The following is a 25,628-nucleotide window of genomic DNA, read 5'->3' as shown; positions in this document are numbered from 1 at the left end:
ACCTGGCCACTTAGTCAACAATAGATCATTGAACAGGTATCTGTAGCCAGGACTGAAGGAAGCCTGTAGTAGCACCAAAACTGCATCAGTAGAATCTCTATGAATTTGTTTCATTGACAGGTTAATATTTTAAAAAAATGTAAACTTCTCAGTCCATCAGATTTCGGTCCCACCCCTCTTTTTCATTTAGACATAGATGGGGTTATTTACTAAAACTGTGGACTAAATTATTTAATTCATTGTATCTCATAAAATACGCATTTTGAATATGTTTTGGTGTTTATAGAGGACTTTGACCATGACACATATTGCATTTTTGTTCCATTTAGGTAGCATCTCCTGTATGTACTGGGATCCCGTGCAACGGTTTCTTTTTTCAGGGTCAGCAGATCACAGTATTATACTGTGGGATATTGGAGGGAGACAAGGACGAACAATAATTCTCCAAGGACACCAGTAAGGATCATTCTTTGTCACATCCTTCCACTATTTTGTGTGTGACGCTACTCCATTCAGTTCTGTGCTGACACATGTCTGAGCTGCATGAAGATGATTCTGGCCCCAAGCCAAGCTTCAGTTTAATGTAATAGAAAGCCCTAGAGTGATGTACTCTAAGTCACTGGTTATGTACATGGCATGTGAGACAGGATGATGACCAACATCAGGACCATATTGTTATCTTTAGAAAGGTTTAGTAATTGATGGATTGAAAGGTGTGACATCACTTGTCATTAAATGGAGGGGGGTGCATGTAATTACCGTGATGCAAAATGAGTTTTGCATTGTGTGCTCATCAGTTTAAAATTGATTTAGTAAACTTTCAGAAAATCTGTAGACAATATTGGTAGACTGTATGAGAAGCCTGTAATAACTATCAATATGCTTTTTTTCTTTGCCCAGTGACAAGGTGCAGGGACTCTGCTACCTGCAGCTCACACGCCAGCTGGTGTCATGTTCTGTTGATGGAGGAATCTGTGTATGGAATATGGATATTGATAGAGAAGAGGTATGTCTTTATTTCCGTGTTGCTTTATTTGTAATCTGATTTTTAAAAACTGAACAATACCTCATGTTAGTGTTTCTTAAATTTTGGTGTGCTCTGTTCTACCATCACAGCCCACCTGTAAATCTAAAAGTTATCAGCACAGTAAAGAGGTGCTCAAACTTGCTTTACACTAAAGGGCAAACTGAATATAATGCTTCTAACATTGTAGACAAATGTCTTTTATGCTTACAGTTGAAATGACATTTTGTAGATATGCATACTTCAAGGCACAACTGTACAATCAGTCATGCTGTAATCTATGGGTATTCCAGGAAAGGGGTATCGCCTACATGTTACACTGTACTACGTTAACCCTTTCGTGACCAGAATTCACTGAAACCAAGATGCAAACGTTTACATTATTAGCACATTTGGGTATAGAAACTTTATTCACAATTGAACATTTTTTGCTCCTTTCCCTATGCCTGACTATGCTCAGCATGCAGAATCCCGTTGTTTCTAATCGTCCCCGTTTACAGTCCTACGCCCAGTAGCCCTGGGCACTAAAATTAATGTAAGTTATTTTTGAGAGTGTTCAGTCCATTTTTGTCTCATAAACTTTAGTGGAAACAATACGTGAATGTTCTCACCGAAAAACTCCTCTCCTCCCCTTGCCTAGCCCAGGAACAAACTTATGAAAGTTGATACATGTGCAAAAACGCTTGTAAACATTTCAAAATCACCAGGAATATGCTCTGCTCAGATGTGAATGCAGGCTTAAGTGGGGTACACACTATAAGAAAATTGGGCGAATGATCGTCCGATTTTCCTCGTTTCACAGGAAATATGAGCCGATGAACAAAAATTCTAGTATGACAAAGGCTTTTTTTGTTTGTTTCTGATCATTTGCAGACTTTCTTTCCTGATTTTTCTTGTAAGAAAATCATAAGAAAAGGTACACATTAAACAAAAATCGTTCATTCTGTTCCCGTACAAGATAATTTGGGGAATTGGTCCCTTTCGGAATTTTCATTTGAAAAGTCAGAATCGGCTGTCGAACATTGTGTACATACCATACGAAAATCGTACGAAAATTCTTTGGACGAAAACGTTCGCCCAATTTTCTTATAGGGTGTACAAGCCATTATTTTATGAATAATTTTCATAACTGAACTTTAACCCCAAATCTCTGTGTGCCATCCACAGTGAAGAGAGGTGCTGCTATTTGTAATAAGATTCCTTGGTAGGCATTTGGTTGGACAGATTAGGATAATATGGCAGACAAAAGTCATGCATTCATTCAAGGATTGCCAAGTAAAATCATTTGCACATTGTTGCTGAAAGGTTTCCTTTCCCATTTGAATTCCATATCTTAGAGTTTTTCCTGAATGTAGGACCCATCAAAGCAAACACTGCAGTTTAAATTGAAATGCACTTTCTCATGCTTGCCAACTGTCACTCTGGTAAAGAAGCTTTTCCCCAAGCACCCAGGGTTGCTTAAAGGCCAAGTCCACCTTATGCAAAAGAAAAAAAAAATACATATATTTGCAGAAAAAGTGCATTTACTATTTTTTTCACAAATGTAACTGCAAAGCTTTGGAACTGTGGTCATTATAGGGGGGGGGGGGGGGGCGCAGGGTTTCACTTGGCAACATATCGCATATTGTACCCTTAATATAGGTGTAAAATAGTCTAGAGCATCTGCCTCTTGGCTCCAGGGGTTATTTTGGACTAAGCAGTGAATCGGAAGCAAGGAACATGACAGAGCAGGGCAGGCTCTATATGCTGGGTTTTGTTTCCTAAAGCGGAGTTCTAGCCGTTTTTTGTGTTTATTAAGTCGTCAGCTACAAAAAGTGTGACTGCTGACTTTTAAAAAACACACACTCACCTGTCCCACGATCCAGTAATGCGGGCACTCAAACCCTCGGCTCTCCCTGGCGCCGGAATTACAAGTGTGGGCACCTGGTTGTGACAGCTTCCGGCTTCACAGCCGGGTTCGCATTACGTATGCGCGAGTCGCGCTGCGCCTTCTGAATGGCTGGGCAATCTTCTGGAACCTATGACGTGTCCCAGAAGACTACAGGGAGGGAGGGGGAGAGGATAACTTTAGCTCGAGCCACCTAGGGCCCCCCAGCAAAATGACATGCCAAATGTGGCATGTCATGGGGTAAGGAGTGCTTAAAGCAGAACTTCCACTTTTGGGTGAAACTGCTTTAAAGTGTCAGAAATGGTGATTAGCTCAAAACAGACTTGGTTTATTCTGTCTTTACTTATATTTTCCTGCAGTTCACATATACTTTTGATGCATTACAGGCTCCTCAGTGGCTAGAAAGTGATTCCTGCCAGAAATGCGCACAGCCTTTCTTCTGGAACATTAGGCAGATGTGGGATACAAAGACACTTGGGTTACGACAGGTAGGTAAAGTGACAATCTCTTCTCTATAACTATTTCGAATTCTTGCATTCAATTTCACTTTGAGGGTTATTTACGACAGGCAAATCCACTTTGCACTGCAAGTGCACTTGGAAGTGCAGTCGCTCTAAATCTAAGGAGTAGATCTCTGATTTTATCATCCAATCATGTGCAAGCTAAAATGCTGTTTATTTACCTTGCATGTCCCCCTCAGATCTACAGCGACTTTACTTCCAAGTGCACTTTCAGTGCAAAGTGGATTTTCCTTTAGTAAATAACCCCCTTTGTCTTCTTGCTGATTACTGAGCAAAATTTGTCTGTTTCTTTATTTCAGCATCACTGCAGAAAGTGCGGCCAGGCTGTTTGTGGTAAATGCAGCTCCAAGAGATCCAGTTACCCCATCATGGGCTTTGAGTTCCAGGTTCGGGTCTGTGACTCTTGTTATGAAACCATCAAAGATGAGGAGTGAGTATTGGGGTGGTGGGGACAATAGAGGACACTTTTTTAACTATTGTGTGAGCTAATTGTCCTTCGTGCTTGCAAATACGTTTCTACTTTTTTTTTTTGTTTTGGTTTTTTTTTTATATATTTTTATTATCTGTCTCGTTTCTTCTGTTCTACCTGAGTGAAAAGTGGTGTTGTCTATTTTTAATATCCAGGATGTGCAAAAATGTAGCTCTTACAGAGGTGGCAGCATCTGTTGATATACACAAGAAGTTTCTTCCGAGCTTCTGGATTTGACTGGTAAAAGTCGGCACTCTTGGGTCCCAACCTGGGGCCCTTTGTCTGTGTCTTGGTGTTCACTTAGACCAGAGAAGGAAAATTAGTATTTATACTAGGGCTGAAACAACTAATCGATTAATCGACAACTAATCGATTATGAAATTAATCGATTACTATTTTCATAATCGATTAATCGGCCAGTAACATAATGGGGTTAAAAAAAACTAAAATTAGCTCTTTATAGTACAAATAGAGCAAATAATCTCTACTGTAAATAAATTATATAAATAAGTTTAGTTGGTCTACCTGACCGTGGTTTGGTTTCAACAGAAACCCTCATTTTCCACTTCTTGATTAGAGATTGAACACTGCTGATTGGCATTCTCAATTCCTTGGATATCTTTTTATATCCCTTTCCTGTTTTTTTTTACAGTTCAACTACCTTTTCCCGCAGATCCTTTGACAATGCGATTTTGACCACACAATTAGAAAATCGAACGAACGTTCTTAAAATTAAATTTTTTGTCATTTGTCGGGGAAGACATTGTTTGTTTTTTTAAATAAAAAATAGATCTCTGAGTCTGATGATATTTACCAGATTCACCCTTTAATAGTATATACAGTATATCTCCTCTAATAGTATATACAGTATATCTCCTCTAATAGTATATACAGTATATCTCCTCTAATAGTATGTACAGAATATCTCTTCTGTCTGTTATTCTCAGAGTGGATTAGATATTTTGCTCCCTAACCATATAGTTGGTTACTTATATTCACCACTGCATAGAGATGTTTAAGAATAAATTGCCTTTTTTTAAAACTTTACATATTAACTAAATTATACACCATACTTTTTTTTTAAGGTTATTAACCGATTAATCGATTAATCGAAACAATAATCGGCCAACTAATCGATTATGACAATAATCGTTAGTTGCAGCCCTAATTTATACTGACTTATAGTAGTTAAAACTGTTTGGTTTTTATTCTTTAACACAGTCCTTTTTTTTCTTTTTAAACGTGCTTTATTTACTAAATGATCCATTACAAACAAAATGTAGCAGGAAAAAATACTCCATCAGCTTAATTGTTAACACAATTAAATTAAATTAAATTACATCTGTGTTAAATTGTTAACACAATGTCCACAACAATCAGATATAAACATCAGTACTGGATGATTGAACTGATGGTTCTCTGCACATGTACAGATGCTATTTCCAAGTATTGGTCGGAACTAATTACTTGGGATGCTTTTAAGGTAGTATTGAGAGGGGCTTATATGAAACTGGTTTCAGGCCTTAAAAGCTAACAGGGAAAAGATAGCTATATTGGCTGCTGCAATGAAAAGGGCTGAGGATTCCTATGTTGATGATCCCGCTTCCTTTCATTACCAAGGGTGGGGAGCTGCTTATGAATTGGCTCTGGTGGTGAAGATTCAGAAACGCCTCCTGTACCAACAACAAAGAGTCTTTGGCACGGTGACAAAAATGGAAAAAGACTTGCCTTCTTGGCTAAGCCCATACCTAATCCCATCACTATATCTAAAATCTATGACTGTTCAGCCGTCCTGCATTCAACACAGGATAAGATTGTTACCCCCTTTTTTACAGTTTTATTCAGACCTCTATAGATCCCAAGCTCATTATACCCTACTGGAGTTTTATGAATATGTAAACTCCATAACTTTCCCTACATTATCAAGGGAGCAACAACTCTCTCTGGAAGCCCCTATTTCCATAGAGGAGATGGATCATACCCTTAAATCCTTTGCTAAACACAAAACTCCAGGACTAGGTGGGTTCCCCATAGAATGGTACCTGACGCACAAGATGCCTTGGTAACAAGATTACATTCCCTTTATTCCACTATATTTAAACAGAAACATCACCGCCTTGGTAGTATTGATCCCTAACCCTAACAAAGATCCCCTTTATTGTGAATCCTATAGACCGATCTCTGATAAATGCAGCTCTCAAGATTATTTCCAAAATCGTAGCTTTCCGCATAAATTTAGTGATTACAATGCTAATTAATCCAGGTACAACTGGATTAATTCCAAGGAGATCCACACATATCATTATACGAAGATTGTTTACTAATCTTCACTCTCCTAATACTTCATCTGTGCCTTGGGCTGTTGTAATCCTTGATGCGCATATAGCCTTTGATTCTGTAGCATGGCCGTATCTTATTTTATATTTTGGAGTTTGGATTTGGCACTAATCTTCTTACTTGGATCCGTATATGGTATGGCGAACCCTTCGCCCAATTTAGGATTAATGGTACGGTCTCCAAGCCTTTTGCGATACACCGAGGCAATAGACAAGGCTGTCCACTATCTCCAATATTAGTTGCTATAGAACCCCTGGCCCAACTTCTTTGAATTTCCTCATATCTGGAAGGGATATGGATTGGTTTGTTGGAAAACTGTAAATTGTTATATGCGGATGGCATGCTGCTTTATCTTTCCAATCCACATCTTACGATTCCCCTAGTGCTACAAATCATTACCGGCTTTGGAATTTTTTCTGGGTTTAAATTGAATTAGACTAAGCCCAGTGTGCTCGCTGTGGATTCTGCCCTTCCATTTGACTTGCCCTCAGATTGCCTGCTACAAGTTATTTCCTCATTCAAATATTTAGGGGTTACAGTGCAATTGCCAGTATCCACCTATATTGCAAATAATCTTATACCCTGCATAGCGTCCTTTAAAAACAAACTAGCTAAGTGGGTTAATTTACCATTGATGCTAATGGGTAGGGTCAGTCTCTTTAAAATGGTGTTTCTGCCAAAATTCTTCTATATTTTGTCAAATAGTCCAGTCTACATACCTAATCAATCTCCTGGAAGATTTTCTTCTTTTTTCAATTCTATGGTTCCCCAAGAATCCCAGAACCTCCCCTGAGACTACCTACATCTCACGGTGGATTGGGTCTACCAAATATAACCACTATGACCAGCCGCCGCTGTTATACTGCTGCAGGTTGGCTCACCTGGGCAAATCGCCGTAGGTATACGTCGGCCTCACTAGGGGGTGCGCCGCGACGACGGAGCCGATGCACGTGCCCGGCGGCCGCGGTGTTCGCTGGGCACCCGTGAGCGCTCCTGAGAGACCCAGAACAGAGGTCTGTCAATGCAAACAGACAGATCTCCGTTCTGTCAGGGGTGAGGAGACACATCTGTTGTTCATACTAAGTATGAACAGCGATTGGTCTCCTCCTTCAGGCGGTCCAATCCCCCCCACAGTTAGAATCGCTCCCTAGAATCTCTGTTGGAGAGGGTGCGGACAGAAAGGTACCTTCCATCTATGGTGGGATTGCCCAATTATTCAGCCCTGGAAGAATTTACCCCCTTCCTGACCAGAGCACTTTTTGCGATTCGGCACTGCGTCGCTTTAACTGACAATTGCGCGGTTGTGCGACGTACTCAAACAAAATTGACGTCCTTTTTTCCCCACAAGTAGAGCTTTCTTTTGGTGGTATATGATCGCCTCTGCAGGTTTTATTTTTTGCGCTATAAAAACAAGAAAATAGCAACAATTTTGAAAAAAAAAAGCATTATTTTTTACTTTTTACTATAATAAATATCCCCCAAAAATATTTAAAAAACTATTTTTTTTTACTCAGTTTAGGCCGATATGTATTCTACATATTTTTGGTGGTAAAAAAAATCTCAATAAGCGTATATTGATTGGTTTGCGCAAACGTTATAGCATCTACAAAATAGGGGATAAATTTATAGCATTTTTATTAATTTTTTTTTTTTTTTTTACTTACCGTACATCACAGGACACAGAGCCATAGTAGTTACTATGTGGGTTATAGGCCACCTTCAGGTGATGGACACTGGCACGCCCTAAATTAAAAAGTGCACTCCCTATATAACCCCTCCCACTGGTGGGAGTACCTCAGTTTTTTCGCCAGTGTCTAAGGTGTTGGTCATGAGTAAAGATGTGCTGTGCTGAGCTCCACTGGAGCAATCCTTGCTGGGACTAGCCATGCTGACCGGATCCATTCAAAGTGTTTCTTTTGGCCAAATTGAATGGTACCCGGGCCTCGTATCCGAAGAAACTAGGTTTTTGCCTGTGAATGCTTCTCTTTTTAGAGAGCTGGAGCCTGGGATCCAGTACTTTTGGTAGTAAGGCCATAAAGTTTTACTGGCAGGGTGCTGTTGCAGGTCCAGGATTGTGGGTTTCCTCTAGGATCCCCAGCTCCTGAAGGTTTAATGGAACCCGCCGTGAAGGGTGAAGATTGGGTCTGTTGGTTTGCCACAGAAAACACTGCAGCGGGAAAAGTAAGTGGAGTTTTCTAAGAATTTTTTTTGAATTTTCTTATGAATGACTCCTTTTAAGCGTCTGTAAAATGTTGTCATGCCTATGTGTCACCACCGGGGGCTGTATTGAGCACTCGCCGTGTCAGAGAGCTGAAATGCTTCCTCCTCCAGCCAGACAGCAGAACCTCTGGTAAGCTTGAGGGGGGGGGGGGTTTCTCCCCGCTTATCACCCCCCCCTGTGCTGATAATCTCCTCTTTGTGGGGAAGGAGCGATCAGAGTCTTTAACAAAAAAAAAAAAGACAGAAACAAGTGCAATCAGCGCGCCGCTCGGCGGCTTGCAAACAACCGTCAGGAGGGGCAAGTGTTGCAGCTGCTCTTAAACACTGCAGGCCCTGTGTATATTGTTTTTTTCTTCAACCATTTAAAGCTTAAAATAAAAGTTTGATGCTTCAATCGCATCCTGGAGTGGGACTAAGTGTAACGGGTCCCTGTCCATTACTCAGGACTCTCATACTGAGGAACAAGGAGCGAGAGATGGCGAATTTCTCTTGAGGACCAGGAAAAGGCTGATGTCTCCTCTTTCGTAGAACCTGGTGCGAAGTATCAAGCTCACAGGAAAGGTTGTTTTCAGTCACTCACTGAATTGGTCCGCTCCACATTTTTACATTTTTACTGCCAGTAACGTCAGTCGATGAGCCCACTTCTGCTTTGGGTTTACTAAAAGCCCCCCCCCAATCTGTTCATGCTTTTTCTATCCATTTATGGCTAAAGAAAGCTTATGTATTCTGAGTGAGAGCACCCAGATAAACAGTTTTTTTCCTCTGAAAAAGTTCTCAATACTTTATTCTATGGAGGAAGGGTTTTATGGGGAGTTCCAGCGATTAACGCTGCTATATCCTCTGTAAACAAAGGCCTGACTTGTCCAGTAGACAATGCTCATATGCTAAAGGGTCCAACAGATAAGAAGTTGGAGTTCCTTTTTTAAAAAAAAAAACAAAAAACTATATTTCCCCGCAGGTTCAGTAATTCAGACCTGCACTGGCATTCGGAGGCCTACAGCCACATCACCCTGAAAAGTGCCTGATCTCGTCTGATCTTGGAGGCTAAGCAAGAACAGGCCTGCATGGGAGGCAGGGGTTAGTACCTGCATGGGAGACCGCCTGGGAATTCCATGTGCCGTAGGCTTCTACGACCAGTTTATAGAGGTACTCCAAGGTTATTCTTGATCAGGCCCAGGGTTTGGCCGGCATATCAGAAGCGTTCTGCTTTACAGTTGACGCTATGAAAGATTCTATTCTCCAGGCCTCACTGCTCATGCTAAGTCTGGTACATGTGCATAGAATACTATGGTTGAAAGATGGTCAGCCAAGCGCCATACAGAAAGTTCTTGGCCAGCTTCCCTTTTTATGGTGAAAGGTTATTTTGAGTGTGTAACTAAATTTAAACCCTTAAAATAAGTGGAATAAATAGTAGCGCTCAAATCGAATATGTGCTGATAAACAAAAACAGAAATTAACCTGAATGAACAGTATATATATATATATATATATATATATATATATATATATATATATATATATATATATATATATATATATATATATATATATATATATACTGTTCATTCAGGTTAATTTCTGTTTTTGTTTATCAGCACATATTCGATTTGAGCGCTACACACACAGTGGGGACGGAAAGTATTCAGACCCCCTTACATTTTTCACTCTTTGTTATATTGCAGCCATTTGCTAAAATCATTAAAGTTCATTTTTTTCCTCATTAATGCACACACAGCACCCCATATTGACAGAAAAACACAGAGTTGTTGACATTTTTGCAGATTTATTAAAAAAAGAAAAACTGAAATATCACATGGTCCTAAGTATTCAGATCCTTTGCTGTGACACTCATATATTTTAACTCAGGTGCTGTCCATTTCTTCTGATCATCCTTGAGATGGTTCTACACCTTCATTTGAGTCCAGCTGTGTTTGATTATACTGATTGGACTTGATTAGGATAGCCACACACCTGTCTATAGAAGACCTTACAGCTCACAGTGCATGTTAGAGCAAATGAGAATCGTGAGGTCAAAGGAACTGCCTGAAGAGCTCAGAGACAGAAATGTGGCAAGGCACAGATCTGGCCAAGGTTACAAAAAAAATTCTGCTGCACTTAAGGTTCCTAAGAGCACAGTGGCCTCCATAATTCTTAAATGGAAGACATTTGGGACAACCAGAACCCTTCCTAGAGCTGCCCATCCGGCCAAACTGAGCTATCGGGGGAGAAGAGCCTTGGTGAGAGAGGTAAAGAAGAACCCAAAGATCACTATGGCTGAGCTCCAGAGATGCAGTCGGGAGCTGGGAGAAAGTTGTAGAAAGTCAACCATCACTGCAGCCCTCCACCAGTCGGGGCTTTATGGCAGAGTGGCCATACGGAAGCCTCTCCTCAGTGCAAGACACATGAAAGGCCGCATGGGGTTTGCTAAAAAAAAAAAACCTGAAGGACTCCAAGATGGTGAGAAATAAGATTCTCTGGTCTGATGAGACCAAGATAGAACTTTTTGGCCTTAATTCTAACCGGTATGTGTGGAGAAAACTAGGCACTGCTCATCACCTGTCCAATACAGTTCCAACAGTGAAGCATGGTGGTGGCAGCATCATGCTGTGGGGGTGTTTTTCAGCTGCAGAGACAGGATGACTGGTTGCAATCGAGGGCAAGATGAATACGGCCAAGTACAGGGATATCCTGGACAAAAAACTTCTCCAGAGTGTTTAGGACCTCAGACTGGGTAGGGCGTGATGACGTAGCGCGCATCACGGAGGGAGGGAGGTGAGCGTGTCAGACGGAGAAGCAGACTCTCCTAGGATCCCCGGAGCGCGTCCATCCAGCCGCCACACAGGATATGCCCGCACGCTAAAGGGGGAGGAAGATCCTCGAACGCCACTATGAGCGCTGTTGCTGTGGTCCCCAGATCCTAACAGGGGAAGGATTCCGAAGCTTCACACGCCGCTTTCGGTTCATGGGAGGCGGCTGCGGATTCAGCACAGACGGAGAAGGGAGGATTTGACGGCGTCCCTTCTCCCCCCCCCCCCCCCCCCCCCCCGGCTCCCCCCTCCCCCCTCGGTTGTCCCACAGTCCTCATCAGACAACGTGAGACCCAGCTGGATTTCTGCTGAGCCCGGTGGTGGTAACGTAGGAACAGCTTTAGCTATAAATGTCCGTTTATATGTGTTAGAGACACCTTTCTATAACTGCCTGATATAGTGGTGACTGAAGCTAATGACTAGAGACGGCAGTTGAAGCCGTGGTACCTGTTTGAAACCCTCAGCTTTAATATTATAACCTGCTATAACGGTATGAGGGGTGAATGAAGGACAAGGTGTCTGGAGCAATTGTTTGGTTTGAACCCTTCAGCTTGGGCGTCATCACTAATGTCATTTCTAACAACCTGCTAACATTTAGCCGGACATAACGGGGACAGAAGTAAATGGATTGAAGCTATGGTTTTTTTTGGGGATGTATTTTAGCCTGGTAGAGCAATGAAGCCTGTATTAAAACTGTGAAAAGGAGTCCGAGGCAGAAGATTCTAGAATTGGGGGCTGAGTAAAGCGAGACATCTCTGAGGTACGGGTACCTAGTGGGCCTGGGTTATATCCCAGGAGGTGTTCACCCCCCCCCCCTGATTGGACAACTTAATAGTATAAAGACGGCATACTGCCTGGAGCAGGACCCAGAAAATAACCATCAGGGCTGATACCCCTGAAGGATCCATACCCACAAGAGGAGAGAGGAAGTCCAGTTAATCCTGGGGAAACCAACAGGGGGTCAGAGGAAGAAGGGAGGAATGAGTAAAGCAACAACAAAAAAAGGGGGGGCACCTAAAACGCCGAGAGATAGGACAGCTGGAAGCTCAATAAAACAGTTCATGTCCCAAGGTGGGAGTCCAAAAGGAGGGGAGCAAGGAGCCAAAGGAGGTTCGAGGACAGAAGGAAGAGGGGGAACCCCAGATAAAGCGGGGGATAAAACGATCCAATCAAAGGAAAATTCAATAGTGGAAAGTGAAGGGGACTTAAGTCGGATGGAAGAGAGAATAACAAGCGCCCCAATGCCCTCAAAGGAGGAGATGAGAGACATGCTCAAAAATCTTGAGCTCTCAATAAAAGTAGAAATAGGCCTGGTGAGAGCAGACCTGGGAAGCTTATTGGAAAGGGTAGAAACAACGGAAAAAAAAACGGAGGAATTGGAAAAGGAGATAATGAACCTCAAAGAACAAATTAAAACTTCTAGACAAAACCAGAAGATAATCCTATACAAGATCGAGGATCAGGAAAATCGAGATAGGAGACAAAATATAAGACTCCGTAATGTCCCAGAAAACAAAGGAGAAGATCTGAGAAGGTTGATCCCCCAAATATTGGGGCCTCTGATGGGAGAGGAGGATAAGGAATTCCCTAAAATAGAAAGGACTCACCGAGTTGGGAAAGTATTCAACTCGGACCACCAGAGGCCGAGAGATATAATAATCCGCTTTAGGTACTATGAAGACAAAGCTGTAATCCTATCCAAAATGAGAGATAAACCCCCGGTAAAATTTGAAGGGTCAGAGATCCAAATCTATACAGATCTCGCTCCTGAAACCCTTGCTAGGAGAAGGCTTTTGAAGCCTTTATTAGATCAGATGAGAGAACTAAACATCAAGTATAGCTGGGGTTTTCCGGCGTGCCTGAGGGGCTTTAGAGACGGAAGATCGGCAAGATTGAGGTTCCCAGAGGATTTAAAGGACTTCTGTGATAGGCTTGATATGAAAGAACCAGAGCTGCCGGGCTGGGTGGAGGGATGACTGGGAGGGTATGGGGGGTGGGGGGAGGTTGGTTTAGTGGTTTAGTAGAGTAGTAGAGTGGAGGGGTGGCGGGAGGGAGGAGGAGTTTCTGTGATATCTGGATTGCCCCCCCCTGCTTAAAACACCAGGCAGGGGGGGGTAAAGGGCACACTCGGGCTCCCACCCCCAACATGTGATTTGCCAAGCTCCATGGTATCTATGGCGCAGGGCGAATGGGGAGCCAGGGGGTGGCTGAGGGGTAGGGAGGGGGGGTTGGGGAGAGGGGAGGGGAAAGGGGAACCCGGTGTACAAGGAAGTAAGAGGGGAAAAGGAAGGATAGAAGTTAACAAAGGAAGAACTCAGATTAGCTCAGTAATACGGACCCAACAAAGATCAAAAAAAAAAAAAAAAAAAGTGAGGAGATAAGAAAATTAAAGTTTATGACCTATAATGTAAAGGGTCTTAATGAGCCAACTAAGAGATACAAGATCTTGAGGGAATTAGAGAGATATAAGGCTGAGGTTGTGTTCCTCCAAGAAACCCATTTAACATACTATTCCAAAAGTAAGATAAAGTCCAATATGTACCCAATTTGGTTTTACGGGGACTCAATAACATCAAGAGCGAGAGGAGTGGCAATAGGGATAGCAAGAGGGATAAACTTTAAGGTCGAAGAAAGGCTAATAGACCAGGGGGGAAGATATATATTCCTGAAGGGTTCCTTGGAGGGATGGAAGGTTACACTGGCAAATATTTATGCACCTAATAAAGAGCCGAGTGGTTTTCTTGGAACAATATTAGGGAAACGAATGGAGTTTAAAGAAGGTAGCCTGATTATGATGGGTGATTTCAACATGTGTATGGCTCCAGAGGTAGATAGTACGTCTCGTGCGCAGGGGACTACGAACGGGAAGCTGAAGAAACTAAAACAGAAGCTGCATTCGTGTCAACTGGTGGATGTATGGAGGATTACGAATCCAAATAAGAAGGATTTCTCGTTCTATTCCTCTGCGCACGGGACGTACTCTAGGATTGATTATATATTGACGGAACATTCATTGTTAGAAAGAGTCGTGGAGGCTAAGATAGAAGTTATCACCATATCAGACCATGCCCCAGTTAGTATGAGATTGTATGTCCCAGGAAATCAGAGAACCCCAATAACCTGGAGATTGAATGAAGATCTTTTACAAGAAGCATCAAACGTAGAGAAAATAGAACAGGTATTAAAACAATATTTCTCAACGAATGATACAGCAGAGATATCAGGGTCATCCCTGTGGGAGGCCCACAAGGCCTACATAAGGGGAGTAATAATGAAGATAGGGGCAATGAGAAAAAGGGAAACAAAGGAACAAATCAAAAAACTAACTGAAGAAATATATGATCTGGAGCAAGAACATAAGAAGGGCTCGGGCCAAGGGAGGAGAGTCTATCAAAAATTGGTGAAAAAAAAGGGAGGAGCTAAAAGATTATACAGATCTAGAAACAAAAAAAGCATTTTACAAGGTGGCGAAAGAAAACTATCAGAGTCGAAATAAGAGCAGTAGACTACTAGCTAATATAATAAGAAAGAAAAGAACTAGAAACTATATTGAAAAAATTCAAAATAGTAAAGGAGTAATGCTACATACAACAAAAGAGATAGGGGAATCCTTTAAGGAATATTACAGTGAATTATATTCAGTAGCTAAAAATACAAGGCAAAAAGGAGCAAAGGATAGGAAAATAGTAGAATTCTTGAAGAAAGCCAACCTCCCGAAGATCAATGAGGCCGACAGAGATATCTTAGAAAACCCCATAACGATAGAAGAAATCAACAGAGCACTATCAGAATCAGCTTCAGGTAAAAGCCCGGGGCCCGATGGATTCACCTATAGGTATTACAAAAAATTTAAAGAAATATTGACCCCTAGACTCTGCGAGTATATGAACGGGTTGGGCAGAGATTTCGACCTGAGTAGAGAAGCTCTTAGAGCAGAGATCACGGTTATCCCAAAGGAAGGGAAAAACCCTACATTATGCTCTAGTTATAGGCCGATATCGCTGATCAACACCGATGTTAAACTATATGCCAGAGTCCTAGCAAATCGGCTAAAAGAGAACCTCAATGGCCTGATACATCCAGACCAAGTGGGGTTCATCCCAAAAAGAGAGGGGCGAGACAATGGCGTGAGAGCACTCCTCTTGCTGCAGCATATTAAGGACAGTGGACCCCCAGGTCTACTCTTGTCTATAGACGCGGAGAAAGCGTTTGACAGAGTAGACTGGGGGTTCATGTTCCAAACTCTGGAATCTATGGGTATAGGTCCAAAAATGATCAATAGGATACGCGCTCTGTATAACCACCCTACGGCCTCGATAAAAATCAATGGCTCCCTTTCAGAGGCTTTTGAAATGGAAAATGGGACGAGGCAGGGGTGTCCCTTGTCCCCCCTGCTCTTCGTCCTTTCCCTCGAGCCACTGTTGTCAGTGATTAGGGCAGACCCGGAGATTTGGGGTATAAGGGTTGGAGATGAGGAGCACAAGATCGCGGCTTTTGCAGACGATGTTCTGCTTTTCATAGCCAACCCCAAAATATCAATGGCTAATATCCTCGAAGTCATGAGGCAATATGGAGAAATATCAAACTTCAAAATTAACTTAGCAAAATCGGAAATCCTGAATATCAACCTGGGTAAGAGGGAGGAAAGAAACTTGAAAAAGGAATTTAAATTTATATGGAAAAAAGAAATAAATTACTTGGGTATAAAACTGGCTAATTCATTAGGGAAGATCTACAAAGCAAATTTTATTCCACTATTAGATGAAATAAAATCGGAGAGTAAAAGGATAACAACTAAACCACTTTCATGGGTTAGACGAATTAACGCCATAAAGATGATATTATTACCTAAAATCACCTATAAACTACAGATGCTCCCATTGAATATCCCTCAGTACTATTTTAAAAAATTGAAATCAATCATTATGAGAGCTGTTTGGAAAAACAGAAGGGCTAGAGTGTCTTTTGACATCTTAAAGCAAGAAAAAAGAAAAGGGGGCTTGGCGATACCTGATATTCAGGGTTATTATAGGGCAACACTGGTCTCAAGAGCGATAGAGTGGTTTAGAGAGAACTCACAGAAAAGATGGGTAAATATAGAGAATAGTTTGAGTAAGGCGCACTTAGGGCACTTGATTTGGAACCCTCCACACTATAGGGTATTAGACACAAACACACACTCACTGACAAAGGCGGTTTTTAGAGTTTGGGATATAGTTTACAAACAAGTAAATAACACTTATAATTCTCCGTTAATTTCACTTTCAGAGAATGATTATTTTGCACCTGGTAAAAAAGAAATTGGGGGGAGTTGGATAAAAAAGGGAACAGTACAGTTGAGAGATATTATTAAAGAGGGGAAGATAGCTACGTTTCAGGAATTAAAGCACAAAACAGATATTTGGGTGTTAGATCGCTGGAGATACCTGCAGTTAAGCCACTTTATCAGCCGCCTACCACACCCAATAAGATCAGGGGAGGAGCTATCAGAGTTGGAAAAGATATGTATGTCGAATAATACTAAAGGTATAATTTCTAAAATTTACAAACTGGGCTTGGCGAAGAGTAGTAGGGAGATACCACCATTTATTATCAAATGGGGAAATGAATTAGGCGTACAGTTAGATAGTAATAGATTAAAGAAAACCCTGGAGCTGACCCACAGTTCGACGATCGACATCAGTGTCGCCGAAATGAACTACAAAATCTTAACAGGTTGGTACATTACCCCGGATAAGGCAAGTAAATACCAAAAAGATAAAACATCGGAGTGCTGGAGGGGGTGTAAAGGTGTAGGAAACATGGCCCACATATGGTGGGACTGCCCTGTAATCAAACGTTACTGGCTAAAAATCTTGGGATATATTAAGCAAATAACTAAGATAGAAGTTAAATTAGACCCCTGGACAGTGTTACATCACGGAATAGGAGGGGAGGTAAAAATATATAAAAACACCTTAGTACCATACCTGTTGAATGCGGCAAAAAAGGTCATAGCAAAAAATTGGCAGAAGTTAGAGGGCCCATCAATATGGGAGTGGGTTGATGTAGTAGAAGGGATCCGATATATGGAGGAAGGAGGACCTGAAAGTGAAGCTGAATCAGTAGAAGGGAGGAACAAGTGGCAAAACTGGAAGGACTTTAAAAAATTATGGAGTATTGCTGAAGGTCTGAGAATAAGAATTGATTAAAAATAGAGATAACAACAAATGTACACAAGAGGTGCGGGGGGGAGGGAGGGAGGGGGGATAGGAGAGAGGGTTAGGGGTTGGGGTTCCTTTCCTTTTTGTATTTGTTAAATTGAATATAAGATATGTACACTTGTCAAGTAAGCTACAAATGATGTGAAAAAAAAGGAGAGACATAGATGACACTGATAAAGTGGATCAGGTCTCCAACTATAATCACTGAGGTGGCAAAAAAAAAAAAGAAAAAAAAAAGACCTCAGACTGGGCTGAAGGTTTACCTTCCAACAAACAATGACCCTAAGCACACAGCTAAAATAACGAAGGAGTGGCTTCACAACAACTCCGTGACTGTTCTTGAATGGCCCAGCCAGAGCCCTGACTTAAACCCAATTGAGCATCTCTGGAGAGACCTAAAAATGGCTGTCCAACGTTTACCATCCAACCTGACAGAACTGGAGAGGATCTGCAAAGAGGAATGGCAGAGGATCCCCAAATCCAGGTGTGAAAAACTTGTTGCATCTTTCCCAAAAAGACTCATGGCTGTATTAGATCAAAAGGGTGCTTCTACTAAATACTGAGCAAAGGGTCTGAATACTTAGGACCATGTGATATTTCAGTTTTTCTTTTTTAATAAATCTGCAAAAATGTCAACAATTCTGTGTTTTTCTGTCAATATGGGGTGCTGTGTGTACATTAATGAGGGAAAAAATGAACTTAAATGATTTTAGCAAATGGCTGCAATATAACAAAGAGTGAAAAATTTAAGGGGGTCTGAATACTTTACGTCCCCACTGTGTGTGTGTGTGTATATGTGTGTGTATGTATATATATATATATATATATATATATATATATATATATATATATATATATATATATAAATATATATATATAATGTGTGTACAATAATAACCTTATTGAATATTAATTAAAATGTGAATACAATCTGACAAAAGTAACACTAAAGAACAATGCGAACAAATACATCATATCACATAATGGGCAAACCTACACACCCTGTGACATGTGAAATATTAAAGAAGGTGTTGACATAAAGTTCATAAATAATGAATATCCATTCTTTTCGCATGAAGTCAATCTGATCAGTAGTCTCCGTCCTACAAGGGGGAGAACTTCTGGCGTCAATCGACGTCAAGGATGTTTTTTTCCGTGTGCCTTTTTTATTCCCTGCTCACCAGAAATTTATGCCTCAAGGTGGAAAATCTTCATTTTCAGTTTGTAGCTCTGCCTTTCGGTCTAGCTACTCCACCTCGAGTGTTTACAAAGGTCCTGGCTCCTCCTTTAGCCAGGGTAATGGCTCAAAGTATAACAATACTAGCCTATTTAGATCTTCTCTTCATAGATAACTTAGATCACGGTAGCCCGCTTAATACAAACTTTGGTCATTGCAGTTAGCTACCTGGAATACCTAGGTTGGATTCTCACACTAGAGAAATCCTCCTTAAATCCATCAAGGAGATTGCAGTACTTGAGACTGATCATTGATACAGTTCAGAAGAGGATGTTTTTTTCCCCAGGAAAGGGTGAGTTCCATAAGGGAACTGATTAAGTTACTCAAGTCAAAGAAGAATCCTTCTATTCGGCTTTGCATGAATTTGTTGAGAAAGATGGTGGCTTCTTCGAGGCCGTTCCTTATGCGCAGTTTCATTTAAGACTGCTACAGTATCCTGTCAACTGGGAGCAAGAAGGCCCAAGCTCTGGGCTTCCTGATGCGTTTATCCCCAAATGTGCGTCAGAGCCCCAATTGGTGGTTGATATCTAAGAATCTTCAAAAAGAGGAATCCTTTCTACCAGTTACCTGGAAGGTGGTAACAACAGATACCAGCCTTCTGGGCTGAGGAGCAGTCCTGGAAGAAGCATCTGTCCTAAGGAAATGGTCCAAATCAGTGATGACCTTGTCCATCAATATTCTAAAGATTCGGGCAGTATGCCTGGTCCTCGAGGCCTGGACGCTCAAACTACGGAATTGTCCTATCAGGATCCAATCCGACAGTGCCACAGCTGTTTACAATTTTCATTCCAAGAATAGGAATTGACAAACGGACTACTTGAGTCACCAACAGTTGTTCCTGGAAAAATCGTCCTTTCACCCCGACATGTTTCTGTTGATATACCAGAAGATGGGGAGTTCCAGATGTGGAACTTTGTGTCAAGGACAAGGGATCCGATGGCATACGAAACGGATGCCTTGATTTTTTTTTTTTTTCTGTGGAATCAGTTTTTTGTATTTTTTGTTTTTTACTGATCTATGCTTTCCCTCCTGTTCTGCTGCTTCTGTGCCTTCTCCCAGGATCAAGCAAGAAGAGAAGGAGGTGATTTGTGGCCCAAGAGATCTTGGTTTGCCGAGATCGTAAAGATTGCGGTGGGGGACCCTTGGACCCTACCACAATGGCCAGTGGCCATGGTATTCTATCCTACCTTACAAACACGAAATTTAGCGGTTTGGCTATTGAGACCCACATTCTGAAAGAGATCGTGGGCAATTAGCCTCAGTAGTTCTACTTTGAAAATGCTAGGAAGCCGGCCTCCAGAGTCAAGAATCTGGAAGGAATATGTCTCCTGGTATAAATCTAGGGGTTGGCACCCCAGGAAATATGTCATAGGTAGGATCCTTGAATTCCTACAGATAGTACTCAAGGCCAGCTTCAATTCTAATCCTATCGATGGCCAGATGTCGGCCTTATCGGTCTTTCTTTTCAACCACTTGCTTCTCTCTCTCTGGTTCGTAACTTTATTCAGGGGGTAACGCGGATTGATCCTATAGTTTGGTCACCCCCGAACCCTTGGGACTTCATTTTAGTCCTGTCGGCTTATAGAAGCAGCCTTTTTGTTTTCGGAGCCAGTACGAGATATTCCCTTGGGCCTCTTGACGGGGGAAAAATAATTTTCTTGGTTGGCTGCTCTTTCTTGTAAGGAGCCGTATTGGTTGTTCATAAGGATGAGGCTGTATTGCAGCCCCATCCTGAATTCGTACCGAAAGTAGTATCGGGTTTTCATTTAAACTAGGATATTGTTCGTTCTTCATTTTTTTCCAGAACTTCGTTTCTGTGGAAGAAGAGTCACATTTTCTTGATGTGGTGAGAGCAGTCGGGGTCTATTGAAAGTGACCGCTCAGATTCGTAAAGAAAGGTTTTTGTTTGTGTTGCCAGATGGTCCGAAATGAGGAAAAACAGCATCGAAATCTACTGTTTCTAAATGGATTTGTCAAGTGATTGTTCAAACTTATGGTTTTTAGAGGAAAGTTCCTCCTTTTCATATTAAAGCGAACTCCACCAGGGCTGTTAGTACTTCTTGGGCAGTGCATCACCAAGCCTCCATGGCTTAAATCTGCAAGGCCGCAGCTTGGTCTTCAGTCCATACATTTACCAGATTCTTTCAAGTAGATGTAAAAGACATGAGGACATCGCCTTTGGGCACAGTGTACTGCAGGTTGCAGTATGAGTCCTCTAGTCTCTTGGTGCCCTACTTTTCTTGTCTCCCTCCCTTCAGTTGCCATTGCTATGGGACATCCCACATAGTAACTATTATGGCTCTGTGTCCCGTGATGTACGATAAGAAAATAGGATTTTTATAACAGCTTACCTGCAAAATCCTTTTTTTTTTTTTTTTTAAGTACATCACAGGACACAGAGGTCTCTCCCTTCTTGGTATACACGTGTATTGCTTTGCTACAAAACTGAGGTACTCCCACTAGTGGGAGGGGTTATATAGGGAGTGCACTTTTTAATTTAGGGCGTGGACCTGAAGGTGGCCTATAACCCACATAGTAACTACTATGGCTCTGTGTCCCGTGATGTACTTCAAAGAAAAGGATTTTACAGGTAAGCTGTTATAAAAATCCTATTTTTTTACTAGTAATGGCGGCGATCTGCGTCTTCCTTTTTTTTTTTTTTTTTTTTTATTATTATTGTATTTTTTGTTTTGTTTTTTATCGTGACTGCGACATTAGGGCAGACACAATTTTTACACTTTTTTTTTTTTTTGAGCCATTGGCATTAATACAGCGATCAGTGCGATTAAAAATGCATTGATTACTGTAAAAATGTCACTGGCAGTGAAGGAGTTAACACTTTGGGGCGGTGAAGGGGTTAACTGTGTTCCCTGGCAGGTGATTCTAACTGAAGGGGGAGGGACTAACTACAGAAAGTGACAGATCGTGGTTCCTAGCTAAAAGGAACACACGATCTGTCACTCCTGTCAGAACAGGGAAGTGTGTTCCTGTTCTGTGTCTCCAGCTCACGATCGCTCGTGGCTGAGGGCCATCGCGACCGGCAGCCACGAGCATCAGCACCCCCACTGTGCAGCAGGCGCACGCGCCTCTGCTATCCAGACCCTGCAAGCCAACATATAGCTATGTGGTTTCGCACAGGGGAACCAACCTGCCGCAGTAAAACTACGGCAGCTGGTCCGGAAGGGGTTAATAAGGTGACAAAACGTCAGATTGCTAATTGCCTATTCCATGACACAGTGCAATCGGTGGGGTCCTATAAACACTCCCTGATACCTCACCTCCTCAATGCTGGTAAATGCCTCATCCCTATCCCTATCCATTGGAAGTGCCAGTTGGCTCCTTTAATTAAGGAGTGGTTGCTGAGAGTGCAAGATATCATGGAGATAACATGGAGGCGGAGGAGTGGAAGCATCAGTGCAGTAACGCTTATCCTTAATTCTAAATGTTTGGCCTTTCAATCCTACGACTTGTATAAACAATGGTATGATCGTTCTAACCTATACAGTTTTGTTGGACTACTTACGCTCTTGAGACTAGCTGACAGCTTTCCGTACCATTACATCCCACAGAATATTATGCGTGGCTCTTTAGTGATGTCGGGGCTGCACTCAAGGTCCCCTATTTTAAGTAATTTGACTAGTGGTCTACACAGTGTGCACTGCACCACTAAAGGGGTGCTAGCAACAGTCCAACCTAAGACGATGTTGAATAGAAAACCAAAAAGTCCAAACGCCAACTAAAATTAAAGTAAAAAACCGTATCGTTAATAAATATACACTACCGTTCAAAAGTTTGGGGTCACATTGAAATGTCCTTATTTTTGAAGGAAAAGCACTGTACTTTTAAATGAAGCTAACTTTAAACTAGTCCTAACTTTAAACAAATATACTCTATACATTGCTAATGTGGTAAATGACTATTCTAACTGCAAATGTCTAGTTTTTGGTGCAATATCTACATAGGTGTATAGAGGCCCATTTCCAGCAACTATCACTCCAGTGTTCTAATGGTACAATGTGTTTGCTCATTGGCTCAGAAGGCTAATTGATGATTAGCAAACCCTTGTGCAATCATGTTCACACATCTAAAAACAGTCTAGCTCCTTCCAGAAGCTACAAAACTGACCTTCCTGTGAGCAGATTGAGTTTCTGGAGCATCACATTTGTGGGGTCAATTAAACGCTCAAAATGGCCAGAAAAAGAGAACTTTCATCTGAAACTCGACAGTCTATTCTTGTTCTTAGAAATGAAGGCTATTCCATGCGAGAAATTGCAAAGAAATTGAAGATTTCCTACAACGGTGTGTACTACTCCCTTCAGAGGACAGCACAAACAGGCTCTAACCAGAGTAGAAAAAGAAGTGGGAGGCCGCGTTGCACAACTAAGCAAGAAGATAAGCACATTAGAGTCTCTAGTTTGAGAAACAGACGCCTCACAGGTCCCCAACTGGCATCTTCATTAAATAGTACCCGCAAAACACCAGTGTCAACATCTACAGTGAAGAGGCAGCTACGGGATTTTGGGCTTCAGGGCAGAGTGGCAAAGAAAAAGCCATATCTGAGACTGGCCAATAAAAGAAAAAGATTAAGATGGGCAAAAGAACACAGACATTGGACAGAGGAAGACTGGAAAAAAGTGTTGTGGACGGATGCCAAAGGTGTGCAATGCTGTAATTGCTGCAAAAGGAGGATTCTTTGATGAAAGCAAAGTTTGATGTAAAAACAATGTTATTTCAAATACAAATCATTATTTCTAACCTTGTCAATGTCTTGACTCTATTTTCTATTCATTTCACAATGTATGGTGGTGAATAAGTGTGACTTTTCATGGAAAACACAAAATTGTTTGGGTGACCCCAAACTTTTGAACGGTAGTGTATATGTATGTGTGTGTGTATATATAGATATAGATAGATAGATATATATATATATATATATATATATATATATATATATATATAGATATATATATAGATATATATATATCTATATATATATATATATATATATATATATATATATATATATATATATATATATATCTATGTATAAGCCTGCATTTCTCACCCTCGGCTTATACTCCGGACGGCTTATACTCGAGTAGATATATATATATATATATCCCCTAACTTGTGAAAAAGATTTCTCCAAATACAAGCACTTGGCAAAAAGCAATAACCCTTTATTCTGGATTTGCATTTTGATGAACTTGCAACAATATTGGTTCTAATTTCATATTTATCTGACTATAGGACAATATTTTTGTAGGAATGAACAGAAAACAGAACTACTATACAAAACACTATTACTTCCTGTTAACATGATTATCTGTGATATGAAGGGATCAAGTGTTAACATCTTACTGCCAAAAAAAAAGTAAAAAGGTAATTAAGGATTAGTACAAAGCTATACAAAATAAAGTATAGCAGAATACATATAAAAAGTACATAACAAAAGTAAAATAAAAAGTAAAATGTTATTGACAATAATATTACACAGGGCTTTGTAAGAAAGAACAGCAAATTTAATCATCATCCAATAGCTGAGCCCATCATCACAAGGAGATGCATCTGCAGTCAAGGGGAGAGGTGGAAGAGGGGTGGTTTGAAAAGATTTGGGGGGGGGGGGGTGCATGGGGAAAAAGGTGTATGACCCCAAGAAGATGGTAGTTAAACAACAGACTAGAAGGATGATATTAGAAAACACCAGAGTACCATTCCTTAAAGTATGATAACTTCAGTCACAGGTATGCCTTCAACATTTATCCAGCTTGCCCAGATCTTATAAAAATTTCCCAGGTCAGCTTGTATACAGGTTAGACATTGTTGCCGTCTTCCACTCAGCAATAGTGGGTGGTGAGGGCGATTTGTTAATTTGTAATTTAGAGATATCAGTGTCTTTCATAACTGTCTGTATAAATATTCTCTAATTTGTCTAATGTTCATCCAGTTATACCTTGACTGTTATAATATATTTCAAGTTTTATTTTCTCAAATCGGCTTCCAGGACTGCACCCTGAGAGATGACTGGAAACACAATCAACAAAGAGGTTAAAACCCCCGCCCCTCCCTGTTCTCCTCAGTTCTTGATTGTGTTTCCCCACAGCAAAACCATTCATTTTTTTTTTTTTTTTTTTTTTTCCTAAAGAAGTCTTGGGGCTGGTGGTCTCCCCCCTGGGAGCTGGACCACAAGCTTGTAAAGCTTTTTTTTGTGTCCAGTACGATTTTTTTCCTTCCTGGGGGGTCTCCCTATTTTCTCAGGGGGGGGGGCAGCAGACTTGGAAGAGCCCCCCTGAGTACTGAAGGACCCTGGGTACAGTGGGGTACCCAGAACTTTAGAGGCCACTTTCTTGCTCCCTCCTCTTACCTGGTGGGCTGTCCGTTCAGCAGGGGAGCTGGCAGTCAGGTTTCCCATGGGGTGCCGGACACGGTGTTCCCCGACTCCTGCTGGGTCGCGCGGGCGGCTGGCAGTGAGGGATGGTGCTGGCCGGCAGGTCTCCTACAGAGGAGGGAGAGTTCGGCGCCATTCATCTGGCGTTCAGAAGAGGAATGACGTGGCTTCCTCTCCGTCACCGGAAATTACGTTGCCACGTCTCCCGCATCACTTCCGCGCTTCAAGAAAATGGCGGTGGTAGTGTTTTGTGACCAGGAGCAGAGGTCTGACTGGTGGAGGAGCAGGCATCCACATCCTGCTCTCACCAGTTCGGTCGGTACCAGCCCACTTAGAGGAACTTGGATCGGGTGACTGATGGAGCGAGAGAAGAGGCCCTCAGCGGCTACAGCTATGGAGGAGGCCACAGGGTGAGTTGGCCTAGCTGACAGGGGTTATGATGGGGGAGGGGACCCAGGCTCTTACCCCTGCTTTGCGATTATTGTAAAACTAGCTTATGTGCCTTTTTATAGGGGAGGATGTCACTGCCCAGAG

At 41.6% G+C, this 25,628-nt stretch overlaps 1 protein-coding gene across 1 annotated transcript in view; it reads left to right on the top strand.

The window, feature by feature from the left end:
- The window catches only part of WDFY1 (WD repeat and FYVE domain containing 1), a 91,504-nt gene that overhangs the window by 45,147 nt on the left and 20,729 nt on the right, over positions 1-25,628 (top strand). The window contains exons 7-10 of the mRNA XM_073625960.1: positions 330-456; positions 901-1,006; positions 3,299-3,400; positions 3,733-3,863. Coding sequence (XP_073482061.1) covers positions 330-456; positions 901-1,006; positions 3,299-3,400; positions 3,733-3,863 — 466 coding nt within the window. The remainder of the gene's footprint in view (positions 1-329; positions 457-900; positions 1,007-3,298; positions 3,401-3,732; positions 3,864-25,628) is intronic.

The sequence above is a fragment of the Aquarana catesbeiana genome, linkage group LG04 (genome assembly GCF_042186555.1).
Source record: "Aquarana catesbeiana isolate 2022-GZ linkage group LG04, ASM4218655v1, whole genome shotgun sequence".
In the NCBI taxonomy this organism is placed as follows: Eukaryota; Metazoa; Chordata; class Amphibia; order Anura; family Ranidae; genus Aquarana; species Aquarana catesbeiana.
This window is presented reverse-complemented; position numbering and strand designations above follow the sequence as displayed.